We start from the raw sequence: 15,509 nt of genomic DNA on the forward strand, positions 1-15,509 counted from the left end.
TGAGCTTGTGGCTGCTATATGAAGTGGGGGTGGTCTTGAGGGAATAAGCCCTGAACCTGTGATCTGATGCTATTTCCGGGCAGCATCAGAACTCAGCTGAATTAGAGGACACACAGCTAGTGTCCACTGTAGAACTGATTACTTGGTTGGTAGTGGAGAAAAATCCCCACACATTCTGGTGATGAGAGGTCACAGACGTATTCTACATTGTGTTGTGACAGTATAGCAGGAGAAACTGAGTTTGTTTTCACCTATATTACACTCCACTACACTTATCAGGGTTAAAGCTGCAAACTACTTAGAGGAGGAAATCCCTATCAATGTTTGATAGCAAATTTGGAATTCAAAAATTCACTGATAAATCTTCACATGACCAAGGACCCCAAAGTATGCTAAGTGAAAGAAGCCAGACACAAAAGGCCACATATTACATGATTCTTCCATTTATACAAAATATGCAGAATAGACAAATCTATAGAGACAGAAAGTAGACTGATGGTTGCTTAGGGCTGATGGAACTGGGAGGTGACTGCCAATGGGTAATAAAATGTTCTAAAATTAATTGTGGTGATGGTTGTACAACTCTGAATATACTAAAAACCACTAAACTACCCATTCTAAATGGGTAAGTTGTAAAGTATGTTAATTATATCTCAGTAAAGCTGTGGGTCTTTTTTTTTTTTTTTGAGGTGGATCTCACTCTGTCTCCAGGCTGGAGTGCAGAGACGCGATCTCAGCTCACTGCAACCTCCACCTCCTGGTTTCAAGCGATTCTGTTGCCTCAGTCTCCCGAGTAGCTGGGCTTACAGGCGTGTGCCACCATGCCCAGCTAGTTTTTGTATTTCTAGTAGAGACAGGGTTTCACCATGTTGGCCAGGATGGTCTCAATCTCTTGACCTTGTGATCCGCCTGCCTCAGCCTCCCAAAGTGCTAGGATTATAGGCATGAGCCACCAAGCTGGGCCTAAAGCTGTTACTTTTAAAAACTGACAATATGTTGCCAACAGCCATCTGAACAAGGCATTTAAATGAAAGTTTCATTATCGTTTGCATAGAAATATAAATCTTGGCAATCTCTTGAAACAAACGTTGGCAATAGGTGACAGCAGTCCTCCCAGTAGAGAAAAACTATCATTCTGAAAGCTAAGAGTAAGAGAGAAATTCACTTTTCAGTGCAGACCTTTCAATACAATTTAAATTTACAAGTACACGTATCATTTTTAAAAGCAAACACTTAAAAATGAAAATTTCAGGCTGGGCACGGTGGCTCACGCCTATAATCCCAGCACTTTGGGAGGCCGAGACGGGTGGATCACGAGGTCAAGAGATCGAGACCATCCTGGTCAAATGGTGAAACCCCATCTCTACTAAAAATACAAAAAATTAGCTGGGCACAGTGGCACATGCCTGTAATCCCAACTACTCATGAGGCTGAGGCAGGAGAATTGCCTGAACCCAGGAGGCAGAGGTTGTGGTGAGCCAAGATCACACCATTGCACTCCAGCCTGGGCAACAAGAGCAAAACTCCGACTCAAAAAAAAAAAAAAAGAAAAAGAAAAAGAAAATTTCAACCATATTTGTTTACATGTGATAGGCTCTTTAAAAGAGAATAAATAATTATTTACTTACAATTCATCAGGTCTGTAAGGAGGTGGACTTTCAAGAGGCCTCGATGACATGGTTGATGTCAATGGTCAGCTGATCTTCAGGCTGAGTAAAGCCCTTTTAGCTCTCAAGATAAACCAATCTAAGCAACAAAAGTAGGGGTATGGCATTACTACTAAGCTCACAGTTTCTTTTTTTTTCCCCCCTTGTGACTGGGTCTCACCTGTCGCCCAGGCTGGAGTGCAGTGGTCCAATCACAGCTCACTGCAGCCTTGATCTCACAGGCTCAAGCACTCCTCCTACCTCAGCCTCCCAAGTACCTAGGACTACAGACATGCATCACCATGCCTGGCTAATTCTTGTATATTTTTGTACAAAAATTTAAAATAGATACAATTTCATATTACTTTGGAAGTTCACATAAAATGAAAATGCATATGAAAGTGCATATACAGCACTAGCACATACTACCTCCTCAATGCAAACTAATAAATTATTTGGTTAAATGCCTTTATCATTAAAAGTGGTAATAAAATGCATCTATGAATGGTAGAATTGTGGATATTTTTCCCTTATCTTTTCCAAGTCTTCAAAACTGAGCGTAATTTTTATACAAGGGGAGAAAAAACAATAAGCATTATTAATTGGCCCTTTTCTAAAATTTTGTCCTAAAATTTTTCAGCACAAGTTCCTAAACATCTGAGAAGCAATTTCATTCAACAAGCATTTATTTATCAAGTGCCTACACTAGACCAGGAGAGCCTGTGGGAGTGAACTATGAGAGCCAGCGCTGGGGTCCTGGCTCTTCCAGGCTGGAGTGTTACTGATATACAGATGGCTAGCTTATGGAACAGTGAGACCAGGTGGGAACATGTTGAAATGGTGTCATCTTTTAAAATAAGGTTATAGTAAGAATATAGTGGACAGAGGATGAGTAAGAAAAGGGAGGGCTTTGAAAGTCCAGTGGGAGTGTCTCACTTCATTCAGGTAGGAAACAGGGAGCCAGTTCATGATATTCTCAGCAAGGGAGGTGTAAGTTTGATTTGAACCAGATTTGAAGGACAGAGTGAACAGTAAAAAGGAGCACCTGGAGTCAGCAGCAGCAAACCTACCCGTGAGGAGACAATGAAGGGACTACCTTAGCAGACAGAAGATGGGAAAGAAACTGACATTCATCAGACACCTACCGATGCGCTGGGTGTTTTACATGAAATCCTTTCATCCTCAAAACAACCCTCCATGGTTGATTAGTCACTTTACAGATGCAGAGAGGGCCAGAAATATGCACAAGGTTATATGGTTGCCAGTGAGTCACTCAGATGTAACTTGAACCCAGATGATCTCATGTGCTTTCCACTGTGCTAGTTCGAAACAATGAGTTCCACTTGGAAAACACCAGCTATTGTGGGGAGTTCACACCTGGTGTTAGCATCCATGAGGAAGTGAAGCTGGAGATCATCTGTCTAGGTCCGTGGTTGGATCCATGGGCACTGAGAGCGCTCCAGGAAAAAGACAAGTCTCAGCAAGATGTGGTAAACATACAATCCCCAAACCTATAAAGCTTGAGGATTATTCTAGAAAACCCAGTGCTGGAGACACTAGCAAGGTACTTCCCACATCAGCTACAGAACTTCATGCCACTCCTTAGCTATGTTGAACCAGCAATAAATTCTTTCCAGGTGATACCAGTGATTAGTAGAACAGAGAACTTTGAAATCTACTAGCAGGTAAATTCCATGTGAGCAGGAATTTTTGCCTGTTTTGTTCACTAATTAAAACGATGCCTGGCACATAGTAGACCTGCAAATATTTGTTGAATGTTTACAGGAACCAGATTGGATCATGGTTATTTCTGCCTGCAAAACCTCCTGTGCTTTCAAGTTAAAGGTAACAGAAAAGTGTCAGAGTAACTTTAAAAGGTATGCTCCCTGAATGACACTTGACCAACACTTATACTGAGTATATTAAAGTATCTGATATTTTTTTCCTTTTCTAATAAGGTCTACACAATCATACATTACTATATTAAGAACAGCACATCAATTCAAACTCTTAAAACTTTTTTTAAAATTAATGGCAACTCTCTTTTTGTTTGTTGCTTTTTTTGACCTGGAGTCTTGCACTGTCACCCAGGATGAAGTGCAGTGGCATGATCGTGGCTCACTGCAACCTCCACCTCCCAGGTTCAAGCGATTCTCCTGCCTCAGCCTACCGAGTGGCTGGGACTACAGATGCAAACTGCCACGCCTGGCTAATGTTTTGTGTTTTTAGTAGAAGTGAGGTTTCACTGTGTTGCCCAAACTGGTGTCCAACTCCTATGCTCAGGTGATCTGCTGGCCTCAGCCTCCCAAAGTGCTGGGAATACAGGCATCAGCCGCTGCACCAGCCCTGACAACTCTCTTCTATAGACTTTAGGACAGTGTATTTCAAATCTTTCAGAATTAAACCCTACCCAAAATGTTAGATAAATTCTCAAAGATGGAAATATACAGAATGTTAATAACACCAACACAACTAGCATGATTTTCCAAAGACATGAGGAAAGATGACTTCTCTATGTTTTTTTAAAAACCACTTTATTAACGTACACAATAGAGAAAAGTGCACAAATCATACTGTAACCAGCAATCAAGTCCATTTCTCTTTTTTTTTTTTTTTTGAGACAAAGTCTTACTCTGTTGCCCAGGATAAAATGCAGTGCCATCATCTCAGCTCACTGCAAACTCCACCTTCCAGGGTCAAGCAAACCTCCCACCTCGGCCTCCCAAGTAGCTAAACTACAGGCACATGCCACCATGCCTGGCTAATTTTTTTTTTTTTTTGAGACGGAGTTTCGCTGGTTACCCAGGCTGGAGTGCAATGACGCGCTCGGCTCACAGCAATCTCTGCCTCCTGGGTTCAGGCAATTCTCCTGCCTCAGCCTCCCGAGAAGCTGGGATTACAGGCACATGCCACCATGCCCAGCTAATTTTTTGTATTTTTAGTGAGACGGGGTTTCACCATGTTGACCAGGATGGTCTCGATCTCTTGACCTTGTGATCCACCCGCCTTGGCCTCCCAAAGTGCTAGGATTACATGCGTGAGCCACCGCGCCTGGCCTAATTTTTGTATTTTTAGTAGAGATAAGGTTTCACCTTATTACCCAGGCTGGTCTCAACCCCCTGAGCTCAAGCTCTTCACCCACCTTGGCCTCCCAAAGTACTGGGATTACAGGCATGAGCCAACACACCAGGCCAATTTCTCTATAGTCTAATAATGGTGAAACACACATACAAATGAGCAATTTTGGCCAAAATCTTATGGAACTATGAAAAGGTAAAATTCCAGATTGTCTTCCTAATTGATGTTCAGAAAAAGAACATTAAGGAAAACTGAATTTAGGCCAAGTGAGGTGGCTCATGCCTATAATCCCAGCACTTTGGGAGGCAGAGGCAGGTGGATCACTTAAGGCCAGGAATTTGAGACCAGCCTGGTCATCATGGCAAAATCCAGTCTCTACTAAAAATTACAAAAATTGTCAGGCACGGTGATTCACGCCTGTAATCCCAGCACTTTGGGAGGCCGAGGCGGGTGAATCAAGAGGTCAAGAGATCGAGACCATCCTGGTCAACATGGTGAAACCCCATCTCTATTAAAAATACAAAAAATTAGCTGGGCATGGTGGCACATGCCTGTAATCCCAGCTACTCAGGAGACTGAGGCAGGAGAATTGCCTGAACCCAGGAGGTGGAGGGTGCGGTAAGCCAAGATCGCGCCATTGTACTCCAGCCTGGGTAACAAGAGCGAAACTCCGTCTCAAAAAAAAAAAAAAACAACAAAAATTAGCTGGGGTAGGGTGGCGCATGCCTGTAATCCCAGCTACTTGGGAAGTTAAGGCACAAGAATCGCTTGAACCTGAGAGGTGGAGGCTGCAGTGAGCAGAGATGATGCCACTGCTCCAACCTGGGCAATGGAGTGAGACCCCCATCTGAGAAAAAAAAAATCACGCCTGTAATCCCAGTACTTTGGGAAGCCGAGGCAAGTGGATCACCTGAGGGCGGGAGTTCGTGACCAGCCTGCACAACATGGAGAAACCCCGTCTCTACTAAAAATACAAAATTAGCCAGGCATGGTGGCACACACCTGTAATCCCAGCTACTCAGGAGGCTGAGCAAGAGAATCGCTTGAACCCAAGGAGGCATAGGCTGCAGTGAGCTAAGATCCTGCCGTTGCAGTGCAGCCTGGGGCAACAAGAGTGAAACTCCGTCTCAAAAAAAAAAAGGAAAATCTGAAGTTAAGCATTATTAAATGTGGGATCCTACTTCTGAATCTGAATGTCAAATATCCCCAAGTTCTAGGTACAGTGGTAGTTTTTGAAAACTCTAAATTAATCCAGGCTCAGTCTTAAGTTGTCAAAAATTCAAACAAGATCTCTTTTCAAACTGCTATTTCCTGGATTCAGTCAGAGCCGTTATTTCTCCCAAAAAGCACAGATTTTAAATTGTGAAGCAAATCATGTGACTCATGCCTGTAATCCCAGCACTTTAGGAGGCCGAGATGAGTGGATCACCTGAGGTCTGGAGTTCGAGACCAGCTGACCATCATGGTGAAACCCATCTCTACTAAAAATACAAAAATTAGCTGAGCGTGGTGGTGCAGGCCTGTAATCCCAGCTACCTGGGAGGCTGAGGGAGCAGAATCACTTGAACCCGGAAGCACAGGTAGTAGTGAGCCAAGATCATGCCATTACACTCCAGCCTGCGCAAAAAGAGTAAAACTCCATTAAAAAAAGAAAGAAAGCTTGTTAAGAACAAAAATAAGAACAAGTCACACCACACCAACTTCCAACTTCATTTCCTTTTCTGAGAAGGTTACCAGACTGGTGGACGAAGGGATCGCAGAAAGAAAGAATCCCAAAAATCTTGAGCGCATCCTTGTGTGGGTGGGCAGATTCCCAAGGGGCTGAATTATGGCACCCAATTAGCACAAAGAATGAACCACTTACGTCCACCTGGTGGGAAGTCTCCACTGGTAATCATAGACAAAGTGGAGGAGACAGGCTTATCCAGATTTGCAGCTGACCAAACACACTGAATGATATAACTAACCCATTGGGTAGGCCATCAACACTAAAAGATCTCTGTGAAGTCAGAAGGACGAGTTTAAAACAACTTAGTGGTTATAACAGCCCCCATTTACTGGCTCACAATCTAAGACAAATTCCTTATCTCCTCTAAGCCTCAGGGCACTCCTCTGTCAAATGTGGAACTAATCCTGACCTCTGGGCTGGGCTAAGAAAGTCTTAAAGAAAATGAGCAACTGTATGCATCATAAGGTGGCTATCCTGAAAGTGAAAATTTTCAGTGCTTAGACACTTAGGTATATTGTATCCATTTTCAAATACAGCTAACCCTCTACATCCAAGGGTTCTAAATCCAGATTCAACCAGCCTCAAACAGAAAATATTCAGGGGAAAAAAATTTTAAATAACAGGGCAGGTACAGTGGTTCACACCTGTAATCCCAACACGCTAGGAAGCTGAAGCAGGAAGATCAATTGAACCCAGGAGTTCAAGACTGACCACAGCAACATAGCAAGAAAAACCATCTCTACATAAATTTTTCTTAAAATTAGCCAGGCATGGTGGTACATGCCTATTAGTCCCAGCTACTCAAGAAACTGAGGTGGGAGGATCTCCTGAGCAGAGGATGTTAAGGCTAGAGTGAGCCATGATCACACCAGTGTACTCCAGCCTCAGTAACAGAGGAATACACTGTCTGAAAAAATAATAAATAAAAAATACAGGTTTTAAAAATGCAGTATCGCAACTCTATAGAGCATTTACGTTGTATTCAATATTATAACTATCCTAGAGATTAAAGTATACAAGAGGGGCTGGGTGTGGTGGCTCATACTTGTAATCCCAGCACTTTGGGAGGCCAAGGCAGGCAAATCACTTGAGGTCAGGAGTTTGAAACCAGCCTGGACAACATGGTGAAACCCTGCCTCTCCTAAAAATAAAAAAATTAGCTGGGCATGGTGGCAGTTGCCTGTAATTCCAGCTACTAGGGAAGCTGAGGCGGAAGAATTGCTTGAATACATCAGGCAGAGTTTGCAGTGGACCAAGGGTGCATCACTGCACTCTAGCCTCTGTGATGAAGTGATTCGGTCTCAAAAAAAAAAAAGGGATACAAGAGCATTTAGGCCATATGCAAACACAAAGCTATTTTATAAGAGGGACTTCAGCATCTTCACATTTTAGTATCATATCTTGGGGGTCCTGGAATCAACCCCTCACAGATACTGAAGGGTGACTGTATTGGCAGCATAAATGAGTCATTTTTAAAATGTAAACTGAATTTTATTTTTTTTGAGATGGATTCGTACTCTGTCATCCAGCCTGGAATGAACTGGTGTGATCTTGGCTCACTGCAACCTTCACCTCCCAGGTTCAAGCAATTCTCCCACCTCAGCCTCCAGAGTAGCTAGGATTACAGGCATGTGCCACCATGCTCAGTTAATTTTTGCATTTTTAGTAGAAATGGGGTTTCACCATGTTGGCCAGGCTGGTCTCAAACTCTTGACCTCAGGTGATCCACCTGCCCCAGTCTCCCAAAGTGCTGGAATTACAGGCATGAGCCACTACTCGGTTGTAAGCTGAATTTTTAAAGTCAATTCCATAAACTTAAAACTTAATAATCATTCTTTTTTCTTTCTTTCTTTTCTTTTTTTGAGATGGAGTCTCGCTCTGTTGCCCAGGCTGGAGTGTAGTGATACGATCTCAGCTCACTGCAACCTCTGCCTCCCAGGTTCAAGTGAATAATCACTGATTTTAAAAGGTCCATTCCTTTGGTAAGAATTTCCTTTCTTTTTTTTTTGAGACAGAGTCTTGCTCTGTCACCAGGCTGGAGTGCAGTGGTGCAATCTCGGCTCACTGCAACCTCCACCTCCTGGGTTCAAGCAATTCTTCCACCTCAGCCTCCCAAGTAGCTGGGACCACAGGCATGTGCCTGTGCTAAATTTTTTGGATTTTTAGTAGAGATGGGGTTTCACCGTGTTGTCCAGGATGGTCTCAATCTCTTGACCTCATGATCTGCCCGCCTTGGCCTCCCAAAGTGCTGGGATTATAGGCGTGAGCCACCGTGCCCAGCCCTTTGGTAAGAATTTCAACAAGAGCTAACAAGCTATCCCAAATTTTATTCACTGAAATAGTGCTCATATCTAGGAATAATATAGCTATCAAAAATAATAAAACATGGCTGGGTGCAGTGGCTCACACCTGTAATCCCAGCACTTTGGGAGGTCGAGGTGGGCAGATCATGAGGTCAAAAAATCAAGACCGTCCTGGCCAACATGAAACCCCATTTCTACTAAAAGTACAAAACAAATTTAGCTGGGTGTGGTGGTGCCTGCCTGTAGTCCCAGCTACTCGGAAGACTGAGGCAGGAGAATTGCTTGAAACCGGAAAACAAGTTGCAGTGAGCCAGGATCACGCCACTGCACTCCAGCCTGGCAATAGAGCAAGACTCTGTCTCCAAAAAAAAAAAACCTGAAATTTATACATCACGTTCTAAACTATGTGCCTCTCCAGGAGGGTGACTAAGATCGTTAAAGATCTAGAAAACCTGGCTGGGCACAGTGGGTCACACCTGTAATCCCAGCACTTTTGGAAGTCAAGATGGGCGGATCATGAGGTCAGGAGATGGAGACCATCCTAGCCAACATGGCGAAACCCCGCCTCTACTAACACTATAAAAATTTGCTGGGTAGGGTGGCGCACGCTTGTAATCCTAGCTACTTGGGAGGCTGAGACAGGAGAATCACTTGAACCCAGGAGGCAGAGGTTGCAGTGAGCTGAAATCACACCATTGCACTCTAACCTGGTGAGAGAGCAAGACTCTGTCTCCAAAAAAAATTCTAAAAAAAATCTTGTGTTAAGACAAATGACTGCAAAAACAGGAAGTGTTTGGCCTGGAGAACTGAACGTTAGAAGGATCACTTTGGCATCCCTGAATTATCTGAAAAGCTGTCTTAATTATCCTAGAAATTATTAAAATAAAAAAAAATAAAAAAAAAAAGTCCAAAAACCGCAGGCTGATTTCATCTCAATGTTAGGAAGCCTCTCCCTCACCCTGACCCCACACCCAATCCAAAAATAACTAGCAACAATTTGAGCTCATGCAATTTATGAAAACCTTAAGTTATCTGATATTTTTTTGGAGACCAGACTGGAGGACTTCTATGGTCTCTTTCAAAGCTAAATCTGTGACTGTGCTTTAAAGCCAGCAGCCAAAGGTGAAAAAGGACCAAGGCCCACACAGCAACATTAACAATCTGCACATGTGTTGAGTGAAGGAAAAAATAAAATGAGGAATGAAGAGGCCACTTATCACCTACATAAACTTAAGTCAAGAGAGTGACAAAGACAGAAGTCAGACAGCTAAATTAGAGTCGGGGCAAAAGGGAAGCAGCAGATCCTTGTTGAATATGTTAATATGAAAACCAGCATCTTGTACTAATGATAAAATATAAAAAGGGTTCTCAGCCAGGTGTGGGGGCTCACATCTATAATTCCAGCACTTTGGGAGGCCAAGGCGGGTGGATCACAAGGTCAAGAGATCGGGACCATTCTGGTCAACAAGGTGAAACCCTGTCTCTCCTAAAAATACAAAAATTAGCTGGGCATGGTGGTGCACGCCTGTAGTCCAAGCTACTCGGGAGGCTGAGGCAGAATTGCTTGAACCCAGAACGCGGAGGTTGCAGTGAGCCGAGATCGTACCATTGCACTCCAGCCTGGGTAACAACAGCGAAACTCCGTCTCCAAAAAAAAAAAAAAAAGTGTTCTCCCCCTTGACAATGTTTACTGACCAAAAGCTGTCTTTTAATGGAAAGCTAAGATGAAAAAAACCAATCTGAGGCTGGGCGAGGTGGCTCACATTGTAATCCCAGCATTTTGGGAGGCAAAAGCAGAGGGACTGCTTGAGCCCAGAACTTCAAGATCAGGCTGGGCAACATAGTGAGACTTCATCCCTATTAAAAAAAAGAAAATGCTTTGCCTACAAATTATTCTTTAAGAAAACTGTCAATAAGTGAATAACCTTTATTATATTTAAGAGAAGTCTGTTCCTTCTAGATCACATGTAGTAACTGTCAATTTGCCTTTAAAAAGTTGTGCTTTATACTAAATGATTTATAGGCACATCATTAGCAAATTGTCTAAAAATTTGAAGTTAGGCAGATTTTTGTAATAGATTCTGTGTCAGAAATTGTATTTTTAATAAATCTTCCCGGTGATTTTTAAACACACCACATATTTTGAGAATTGTTGTCTACAATAAAGGTGTCAATTCAAAAAGGACACTGATCTTGCAGTTTCCTGTCTAGAAAGCCCAGATCTTTTCTACAGCAGACACGTGTTGTTCAGGTCTCAGCTCAGGTGTCACCTTCTGGGAGATGCCCTCTCAATCCATCACACAAAACTTGTTTTTTCAGAGCAAACTCCTCTCTGCCCTCATACCTAAAATTATTTTTTTGGGGTTATCTCCACCCCATCTGGAATGCCGGCATCCCAGGCATCAAATGTCTATTTGACCATCACTTACATCCCTGGTCCCTGGAACTAGCCCTGGCACAAAGTGATTGTCAATGAGTACTCAATAAAACCAACAGTCAATGATTAGAGTTGGGATTTCAATCCAGCAGTGAATGCCTTGAAGTTCTTCACATAACACCCAATAGATGTATTTTTTCCAACTTCAGTTTGTCAAATGTAATTAAGTGCTTAGAATCTAAGAGAACGGAGAAAAAGAAGGCAGAGCATTCTGAAAATCACCTGCAAGCCTCTTAGAAAGGCGGAATCCCAGGCCCCACTCCTGACCTCCCAGTCAGAATCTGTGTTTCAATAAGATCCCTGGGTGATTCATACCACAGCCAAGACTGGAATCACTGGGTTACAGAACAGCAACAAGCCTAGAGGTTAAAACAAAAAGCCTAATAGAAATCTGCCTGGTCTGTTTACTCTCTTATTTCTATAAATAATTTGATGAAAAAGGCCCATTAACATTCCAAACAAGTAAGCTTCAAGATGCAACTGAAGAAAACTTCCCTCTGGGAGGTTCCTGGGAAGGTGAAAGATATTACATCAGTTCATTTATGTGGTTAAAAGTAATCTATTATTTTGAAAAGGCAGTAATTCCAACATTACCTTTAGAAGAAAACAAGAATTTTACCTTGACATCAAGCAAAATGTGGGAAATCTGATATCAGGCGATACGTATTAGTCAATGATAGAAAAATCCCCCAAATCTGGCTGTGGAATATGAAGGACCGCTGCTTCTGATATTCCTTCCCTGATTAGCTGAAGCAGTTTGCAAGCAGGCCCACCTGCAACGTTTCCCCCACAGCGTTTGTCCACTTTTAAAACGGAGTTCCATTAAGACCTGTCTTTTACAGGTGTTGGGATGATTAAATGACAAAATACAGAATGCTTTTAGCACAGTGTCTCACCTGCAGGAGGCACTACCCATTACTTCCCGAAATGACCTGGAAGCTGCCGAAAGGTGGAGAACCTGTCTTACCAACCTCTCTATCCTCCTCTCCATCACAACAAAGGAGCTCTAATAACTAAATAAATTGCAAAACGTAGGGGGAAAAGAAAAGTTCCTTTGAGGAAATATCTGTGCCTTCCACCGCCCCTTAAGATGTCTATTTTAAAGCACCATTAAGGAAATATTCATAAAGGCCGGGTGTGGTGGCTCGCACCTGTCATCCCAGCACTTTGGGAGGCCAAAACGGGGAATCACCTGAGGTAGACAATTCGAGACCAGCCTGACCAACACGGAGAAACCCGTCTCTATTAAAAATACAAAACTTAGCCGTGCGTTGCAGCAGGTGTCTGTAGTTCCAGCTACTCCGTAGTCTGGACAGAAGAACCTCTTGAACCCGGGGAGGCGCCGGTTGCAGTGAGCCAAGATTGCACCACTGCACTCCAGCCTGGGCGACAGAGCGAGACTTCGTCACACACACACACACACAAAACCAACTCACATGTACAGTGCAACAGAACTATTGTTACTATTGTTACACTTGGGAATGCCTGGTTTTCTATCACAGCAGGAATCACCCTAAGTGCCTTCATGGGAAGCGTTTCTCTTTTCCAGGGATCCCAATAATACACCTGTTGCCTCGGGAGCACACACTAATCTGCTTGGAAAGCCGCCTCCTCCTCGCCCGGGGTAATTTCCCAAGCGGGCAGTGTGGCCAGCGAGCCCCGGGTCCCGCCTGAGGATGCAGCGGTTTTTCCTTGGGCGGGTGGCTTCACGAGGAGCTCCAGGGGCTCGGCGCCGCTCCCAACCCCTAGGCGCAGAGGCCATCTTGGCCGTCGACCCCTGCTTCCCGCAGGCTTCCTCCGACGCAGGAAACATGGCTGGCGCGCGGGTCCGGTCCTGCCCCGGAGGTCCCCAAACTCCGTGGCCCAGCCGGGCGCGGGTCCCGGCGTCCGTGCGTCCCGCGGCGCACCTGGGCAGCGCGCGCCTGCGTTCGCCCGGCAGGCACCGCCCGGAGGCAGTTCCGCCCCCCTGACTGCAGCCTTTTGGTCACGGATGAGAATCCGAAGCGTGAACAGCTTCCCTAGAAGTCCAGCCTCACTCGAAATTAACTCCTCGTCCCCCAGCTTAAATCGACGCCGGTTCACAAAACTCCCAACAAGCGGATTCGAAGTAGCCAGTGTGGCCCACACCGTGACTCCCACAATATTTCACAGATTGAATCCAGCACCCCTCTCCCCGGAATTCCCAAAGGGGTGGAGCGGTGTGGGGGCAGAAGGGATGAAATTCCCCCCTAGGATGTAAGTCGCCCGGGCCAGCGAACAGCCCCCACGCAGTAGCCTCCGGCTTGGGAGCCCCTCTGCATGAGGGCCGCACCGCAAAACGGCAGCCCCTGAGCTGATGCAGGAATGTCGCGTCCCAGAAAAGTGAAAAGTTGCCCGCGCTGCCGGGGCACTGCCAGCTTTAAGCGTTTCCGAGTAATAAAGTTTGATCGACGGCTTCAAGCCGCCCCTCGCCCGGGGAGGCGGCCTCCCAAGTTGGCCGGCGCTGCTCTCTCCGCAGATCCGCGCCTCTCCGGTTACCACAAGTACCAGCCCGGGATCGAAACTGCCACCGAAACCAGCGCTGGGCGTTCTCCCCCGCCCGTCCCCTAACAGAGGCGCCGCGGTCCCCCTACGGGGACCCTCGGGCTCCCGTGCGCCCCCTGCGCTGCGCTCAACACTCACCCACTCGCCGCAGCTGGGCCCGACCCACCGAGGGCCGCCGGAGCCAGGGAGCGCGCTCACCTGGCGGCCACACCTGACGCCGCGCCGACCGCCAGCGCGCGGCCGGGGACAGGGCTGGGGACGTCTCAGCCCTCCTCCCGCCCCTCCTCCCAATCCTCTCCCTCCTCCCCACACCCGGCCCTGCCCCCGGGCATGCGCACCAACGTGAAGGGGTGCGGGAGGCCCGCGGGCTCGCGCCTGCGAGTCCCACCTGCTACGTCCGGGACGGGCTCCTCTGCGCTCTGGCCCTAGCTCCTGGTTCCTGGCGTCTCCGCCGGAGGAAGCGGGGAGGGAGAGGTGGGCGCGGGAGTGAAGGTGTGGTGTGTCGGCCTCCTCCCTCAGTGACCCATTCACCTGAAACTCGGATGGGAGGGGGCGGGAGGACGCGGCCCTGCTCCCCACACCCGGCCAGCTTGCTGTTAAAGGAACCGCGCGGCGTTCCGGCCCGAGGGGCGGGGCGCGGAGGAGAGGCGCGCTCTCCCACGGGCAGCACGGGTGGGGGTCCTGGACCACCTCGGGGCGCGCTCTTGGTGCTCCTCCTGCCTCTGTTGGAACCTCGAGCTGCCTGACGAGGAGAAGCAGAACAAGGGCCGGAGGGGACTTGTTAGCTCCGGAAAGAGGGCCCAGATACTCAGCACTTTGCTAGGAAAGGCACGTCCTCCTGGGACGCTTTTCTGCTTCCAAAATTTGATTAAACTGTTGCTGGAAAAAGGCATCCATATATGTTGCTCCAACGAAAGACTCCGGGGAAGATTTCAAAAATCGTGTGTAAATACTGGCGCTGTTTCTGAATCTCTAGATTCAGAATAAGACAATTACTTAGGGGGGGTTAAAATGAATGTTAACTACTGTAGCTATTAGTGTCAGTCAGTTGCCGTCCAGCAGGCTAAAGTGCGTAATACAGTTTACACATCACCACCTCAGGGTCCTCTCCTGCCCACCTGCTCCCAAATACAAATGGTGTGATCGAGAGTCTGCTCTTGGGGACGGGGAGATTTAAACTATTCTGGCTTTTTGCCCTAAGAAAAAGCACCTTCTACATTACCAAACTGTAGTGCTTTAAGAACACTACTTAAAAAGCAAAATAAACTTGGTTTACTTTTTTTTTTTTTTTTTTAAAGAAAACGAAAAAGCACCTTAGTTCTGGTTGCTGTGTTCTATTTCTTGATCTGGATTCTGGTTCCACAGGAAATTTCATATTCTGCACTTAACACTGTGTATACTTTTATGTACGTTTGTTGTTTTTCAACATATTTTTTAATTGCACCCTAGGATGTGGCAATTATAGTTCTTGGCATTTAACTATCTGCATTGAAAACGAACTTTTAGGTTTCTTAAATCCTGGTTGTCTTTGTGTTCCAGACTGGAATGTCAGCATTGCTAATAAATTTCTATCCAATCCCATCCACTTCTCTACCTTTAATTAAATGGTTAGAGATGTGACTCTCCCATACATTAGATCTTAAGGCACAATTCATACTGAAGGAAGTAAAAGCACTATATAAATATGAGGTATTTCAGATGATGACAGCTTTAATGAGTAATTAATTTAATTGGTATTTTTTATGGAAGTCATTGCTACAAATGCTTTAATATGACTATGTAGTTTTTGAATG

General features: G+C 45.5%; 1 protein-coding gene across 5 annotated transcripts in view; it reads right to left on the reverse strand.

Annotated features, from left to right (window-relative positions):
• OCLN (occludin) overlaps window positions 1-14,314 on the reverse strand; it is a 62,934-nt gene extending 48,620 nt beyond the window's left edge. Inside the window, exons 1-3 of one of the 5 annotated variants that reach the window (XM_078365377.1) lie at window positions 13,855-13,981; window positions 2,792-3,103; window positions 1,629-1,746 (exon numbers count right to left, since the gene is read on the reverse strand). In XM_078365377.1, coding sequence (XP_078221503.1) covers window positions 1,629-1,678 — 50 coding nt within the window. In that variant the 5' untranslated portion in view covers window positions 1,679-1,746; window positions 2,792-3,103; window positions 13,855-13,981. Of the gene's footprint in view, window positions 1-1,628; window positions 1,747-2,791; window positions 3,104-13,854; window positions 13,982-14,054; window positions 14,179-14,247 lie in introns of those variants that run through there. The other 4 variants (XM_054252206.2, XM_008991966.5, XM_035291454.3 and 1 more) reach the window with 4 other exon arrangements.
• Window positions 14,315-15,509: the final 1,195 nt, after the last annotated feature.

Source organism: Callithrix jacchus, chromosome 2, assembly GCF_049354715.1.
Source record: "Callithrix jacchus isolate 240 chromosome 2, calJac240_pri, whole genome shotgun sequence".
Taxonomy (NCBI): Eukaryota; Metazoa; Chordata; class Mammalia; order Primates; family Cebidae; genus Callithrix; species Callithrix jacchus.